Source organism: Salvia miltiorrhiza, chromosome 6 (genome assembly GCF_028751815.1).
Source record: "Salvia miltiorrhiza cultivar Shanhuang (shh) chromosome 6, IMPLAD_Smil_shh, whole genome shotgun sequence".
Lineage (NCBI taxonomy): Eukaryota > Viridiplantae > Streptophyta > Magnoliopsida > Lamiales > Lamiaceae > Salvia > Salvia miltiorrhiza.
This window is the reverse complement of record NC_080392.1, coordinates 23,451,533-23,457,437: the sequence shown is the minus strand read 5'-3', so window position 1 is coordinate 23,457,437 and position 5,905 is coordinate 23,451,533. Positions and strand designations below refer to the sequence as shown.

General features: G+C 33.5%; 1 protein-coding gene across 1 annotated transcript; it reads right to left on the bottom strand.

Moving 5' to 3' along the window:
- Positions 1 to 2,006: 2,006 nt before the first annotated feature.
- On the bottom strand, positions 2,007 to 5,669 carry LOC130988909 (uncharacterized). The gene is made up of 15 exons (XM_057912895.1): positions 5,507 to 5,669; positions 5,299 to 5,411; positions 5,096 to 5,204; positions 4,948 to 5,012; positions 4,550 to 4,588; positions 4,197 to 4,293; positions 4,018 to 4,102; positions 3,798 to 3,861; positions 3,650 to 3,726; positions 3,468 to 3,546; positions 3,275 to 3,354; positions 3,044 to 3,128; positions 2,825 to 2,961; positions 2,688 to 2,736; positions 2,007 to 2,588 (listed from the first exon to the last, which is right to left on the bottom strand). The coding sequence occupies exons 1-15, from the start codon at positions 5,571 to 5,573 to the stop codon at positions 2,190 to 2,192; spliced, it is 1,545 nt and encodes a 514-aa protein (XP_057768878.1). The 5' UTR covers positions 5,574 to 5,669; the 3' UTR covers positions 2,007 to 2,189.
- Between the last annotated feature and the right edge of the window lie 236 nt (positions 5,670 to 5,905).

Here is a 5,905-nt window from a genome sequence, read left to right as displayed (position 1 = left end):
AATTTAATTTGGTCAAATTAATATATTGAATAAATTATTTTATACATTCATTATAAATCCCAAATTTTTGTTTCATTTATTTTATTTTGAATCCCCACGCTAAATTTTTCATGACACTTCCGCCAATTTGAAACCCAAATCAAAAGAATATACTGTGCAATTTATATAAATAAATTTTAAATTCATGTTGATAGTTCATGAGATTTCGCCAATAAATATACACTTTGAATAGCCCAGATCTGGTTCCGATTCATCGAATTTTATTTTCATAAGGTCCAGATTCAGAAAAATAGATCAGCGAATATCCGTGGATCTAAATTGAGTCCAAGATCTTGTATTATCTCTAGTATTACAATACGGATTTTGAACAAATAGTAAAAATCAAGTTTGAAACAAGTACGAATATATAAATTCTACACAGGTACTACTAACATTCATTGACATCTTTTTTAATTTAGTTTGTAATGTCGGGTGTTATTGCGACAAATAACCAATAAATGTAATAATTCATAGTTATAAATTAAAATAAGTTCAGGTAATTAGCGAATATATTATACAGGCTTGAAATAAGAATGAGTAGTGGAATAACTTTTTAATTAAGTTTGGATCGAGTACTCAGAGTCTAGATATTATTCCAACGGGTTTGGATGGCTAGCATCATTATTTCAATTCACTAATTGATATTTTAGGAAACTTCAAAAATTAGATAACATAAATTAATTGGAATCTCACATATTTTTCTATTTATATATTTATTATTAATATTTATTCTGTAATGTTTGAGTTTAATTTATTAAGACAAATAATCAATTATTTATAAACTCAAATAGGTTCGGGAAGTCAGGAATATTGCTAGGCAATTAACCCATATTTATACTACGTATAATCAATGCATACTTTGTAATGTTCGAGTTTTATTTAGATATATAAGAAATCATTATAAAAACTTAAATTTAAATAATTAGATATTTTATAAATTTAAATAAATTTGGGTAATTAGCAGGTATTACTTAAGGGTTTGGAACGAAAATGAGTACTAAAATCAATTGACACGCCTACGGAACATTACTTTAATTTTAAATTTTGTTGTTGTTTGTTCTATTTATTATTACTATTAATGTTTACTTTGTATGTTCGTGTTGCCATTGTGATGAATATCCAATTATTGTAACAAATTATATTTTAAAATTTAAACATGTTCAGATAATCAGTACCATTATGTGTTTGAGATTAGAATGAGTAATAAAATATTTTTAAAATTATGTTTTGAAACAGGTATGTGTATATATGTTTTAGACGAGTTTGGGTGGTTGAAGCGTAATAGTCTCTCTATTCTGGTTCATCGTCGTACTCCAGTAACTCCACCACGATTCCTATTAACTAAACTCCACCCAAGTATAAAGTTATTTTATAATTTCTAATTATAAATTACAATATAAATTAATTTTCCATCAAAATTCAATGAGTTACATACTTATACTTCTAAAAATAAAATCAAAATTCTGATTATACAAAAGACTAAGATGTTTTTTGCATGTTATTTTTAAAGTAGTGCATACCTTATGTACAAACAATAATTTATATTGTTGTGTGAAATGTGAATGTGTTAGTCTAGGGGTAGGTGGTTAATACCTAAACCTAAGGCGAAAGGTCTTTAGTTCAAATCCACCGTAAAACGATCTTTAAATTTTTTTTTTGGTTTAATTGTTAATTTTAAAAAAAATTATTGTTGTGTGCATATATAACCTAACGATAGAGTGATTAATATCTAAAATTAAAGGCTTGAGTTCAAATACACCCTACCACAATCTTTAAATTTATTTGTTTAATCATTAATTTATATATAAAAAAAAAGTAAAATCCATACTACTTTTTAAGTGGTTTCAAAAGAGAGAAATTAACTACCATGCAATTAATAGACTTTAAAAAAAAGGGGGCAAGCATTCTCCAATAGTTTTTGGAGAGTAAAAAGGCATTAAAGGGAGTGAGCATATTTAAATCACAAGTTAATTCTTCAAAATGTAAGTACTAGCAGCATGCAAAGATTTCAAAATCCAAAAAGAATCAGTTTGAGTTGAATTTCTTTAGTAACAGAATTGAAAAGAGGATCTCTCTAAGAATACAAGTTGGATGTGATCCCTGCTTGACATATACATGTATATTAAACAACTGTACATGCCCCATAGTCACTACTGAACAGTAGAGACTTTGTTATCGGGAACTGGAAAATAGTCTCGGATAGTCTTCCTTTTCAATGAGGAAGGAGGGTTTAGAACAGAAGAAGGGCTTCTGCTTTCAGCTTCTGGAGTTCTCACTAAATCCTGTTTCCCTTCAAAACTCAACGACAGCTTTTTCTTATGGGATTCCGGTGTGCTCACTTCTGGCATTGTTATGGGAGTATGGGAGTTGGCATCACATACTACATTAGAAACACTGCTTTCTTCATTGCTTTTTGAGCTTGATGGCATTGGCTCATCCAAGAACAGTTTTCGCCTCTCCATTCTTGGTAGAGCCCTCACTCTCTTTCTTAGTGATGAAGGAGATCTCATGTTTGAATAGCAACTGCTTTGGATGTTCCAAAGGCGAACCTATGAGAAGAGATAGGAAGGAATGCTTTAAGAATGTAGCAAACTGATCTAAAATGTTCTGTTAGATTATTATTCCAACTACAAGTCTAAGAGGTTTACTGTGAAATCATCTGAGCAAGTTGCCACTTTCCCCATCTCTGATGGACACCTGCACATAAATTACCAGAATCTTGGTTACAATATGTACAATGCCAAGCCAATAAGTTGGAAAATAAATGTTTTCTCGGAGGACATACCAATTTACTGCTGTGACTTCTCCATCATGGCTTTTCAAAATGATAGGATCCATCTGGGGTTTGTCCACCTGCCATATGTAGGCATTCCCATCACTAGAACCGCTGAGTACATGAGCTGCATCAGGGCTGATTGCCGACTGTAATTAAGGAAACTTTAGATTTTGAGCAAACAAATCCGATTGAAACTTTATATTGAGCACCTGGCACAAACATTCATACCTTCACAAAGAATGACTCAGTTCGGCCTCCAGAAAAAGTTTTTATTGGCCCCTTCTCAAGCTGAAGCACATTATACAGGTATATCCTGAAAAAAACAGATGGATTTCTGTCAGGCTTTACATTTGAAATTCTCATTAGTTTCCTCCAGTCACAACTGATTTCAAACAGAATGTGATTAGTACCTTATTTTTAAATGAACTATGAAAGCTTAGGATTCATTAAGAAGTTCACCTGTGATCCATGCATGAGGCAGTGACAAACATGCCATTCAAATCTTGAGACAGACTAGATATGCCATGCAATCTCTTTTCCTACAAATAACAATTTGCTCCTTTCAGTCTTTTAGAAACTCTGATGATAAATGATACATTTCTCTTTGGTTGTTGCATAAGCAATAACGGCCATAGAAAATTTAGGTACTTACCTCAGTTGATGATTCTGAGTTAGGATATGCTTGAGTAACTGGACCTTTGAGATGCCGTGTGTCCCAGAACTTAATAATACTACAGTTTACAAGAAATTTGAAAAAAATTGTCTCAGAATGATCTATAACTTAATGAGCTACGTATGTGAGTTATATGTAGCATTGCAAAAAAATTCACACACCTGTCAACTGCTCCAGCAGTCGCAATAGAAACTTCATCTTTGAGATAAAGCACTGATGTGATGCTCATGGATTCAGCCTGAAAAAATTTCAGATCACATTCAAAATGCTTGCTGAATATAAACAAGTCAAAATAATGAAAACACAAACCTTTCCACGCCTGCAACGTCTTCGACCTGAAGAAGTATGTGCTTCATGTACTATAGATAAAGGCCTAAAATATCAGCACCAAGATTCATGGGTTAGAGTCAACTAATCATAGAGATTTTTTTAATTTGCTGATGAACTCACATGCAATTGTACTATAAGATATCTAGGTGAAAAAATAAATCAATGAACAAGTACTGCTTTCATATATGCAGAAACTTACTGTACACACGACTTGTGGACACTTTTGGAGCATCTGGTATCCCATACAACAAATGATCCATCTCTTGAACCAGAGACAACTAACTCTTTGAGGACAAGAAGTTGAGTTAGCTTTTCTCAAACTGAGGGAATCTGAATATAAGAAAGGGGATTTTGGAATAGTGGAATTCATGAACTTACCCTGATTACTAGGGTGGCAGCTGATTGATTTAATACTTCCAGTGTGTCCCATCAATGCTCTTATGCACTTGCGTTCTTGTGTATCCCAAATCTTAATCTGCCAAATGTCAGATTGAAGTGTTACCATCTTAAAAATCTTACAGAACAAATGAATTCATTAAGCTTTGCAGTATCAACTTAAAGAATCATTTTCTTGAATGTCAAATCTCTATATTGTAACCAACTTCGGGGGGGAGGGCGTGGTAAGGAGTGTGTACTCTATAAGATTCTTTTTTTATAGTATATAGCATGACAGATAAGTGACATTGGAAGAGAAGATAATTGTTGTCTTCTTAAGGAGAAGGGTGACTTACACTTTGATCTCCTGAAGCAGTTAACATATTTGCGTCATCCTGCAGAAAATTCAATGTGGTTGGCTGTCACTATTAAAGCAATTTTTCGAAAGTAACACATACAGGAGAAGTTATAATTAGTTTATTTACTAATTCAAAATCTAAATCATGATTAAAGAGCATATTTCTGATGAGACTAAATTCCCCCATCCATCACCAATGAGTTTACGTCCTAAACAGTTGAGAATGAAATGAAATACAGCACGGGCATCCATTGCTTAAAACTTGTACAACCTTTGAAGGACTATTCAAGAAAGTCCATAATGAAACTCAACAGCATAAGCTTGATGGGCCAGCAGCCTAAATTTGACTCAGTGACTTCATCTTTAAAAAAAATGGTCAAATTCTATGTAATATACCTTGATCCAGCATATATCAAATACGGCATTTTCGTGAGCTATCCACTCAGTCACCTTAGCTTTCTCTGCAAAAACATTACAATGGGGGAAATTGAAATTCAGAGCGGAGTTCAAAAACGATAACACACTTTTGAGAGATCTCACATACCTGCATTTTCTTGGTATGAAGCATTATCCAATAATTTCTTCCTCGTATCAGTCAATGTGACATACCCCGCTTCATCCGCGAGGGCAAGAATATGGGCATTTCTGCTGGTCTACACAGCACGGAAAATGCGTATAAGCTTAAACGAGTTTTCAGCTGGAACCTAATCTCAAACATGCATTTTTGAAAAGAAACTGTGAATTAACCTTGCAGAAAGACAGAGCCATTGGAGGCGAAGGCTCAGAGCCGTGCTCGATCGCTACAGCTCCGATTGGGTCAAAACCTCGCGAATCGTTGCCCGTATAAGGCCGCTTTTTTACTGATAACACAGGAAACTTAATCAAAATCATAATCCGTACTAGAACAGAATCCTATAAATACTAATCTCACCAAAAGAAATGGTGAATTATATACCTCGGAATCCATTGACTTCTCTTAGCTTCAAGTCTTGGAAAAATGATCGAGATATGGAGGTCTCCATTTCTGTTGCTGCTTCTGCTCTATCTCGAAATCTAGTGTAGTGTAGGAGAAGATGTAGACGAGGGTTTAGTTTGGCGGGAGGGAGGTGAAGCGGGAAAACTTGAAAATATTTCGGCTTCATACTTGTATTTAGCTGGCGCGCTACTCTATCTATGGCGGAAATAACAGCTAGGCGTTTTCCTCAATTTTCACATTTCAATAATGCTATTTTTTTCTTCTTTTTTTTTCGCCTCAAAAAAAATAATGCCATTTTTTTATATAAATATCTTTTCAGTATATAACTAATTAATGTGTAATTATCCAAAATTCGACGGTTAATTTCTTTAGTTGTGT

Coding starts and splice junctions, on each gene's coding strand:
- LOC130988909 (XM_057912895.1), bottom strand. CDS start 5,573: ATGGAGACCTCCATATCTCGATCATTTTTCCAAGACTTGAAGCTAAGA. Junction 4,103..4,196: donor CTGCCACCCTAGTAATCAGG/GTAAGTTCATGA, acceptor TTGTCCTCAAAG/AGTTAGTTGTCTCTGGTTCA. Junction 3,862..4,017: donor GTCCACAAGTCGTGTGTACA/GTAAGTTTCTGC, acceptor CTGATATTTTAG/GCCTTTATCTATAGTACATG.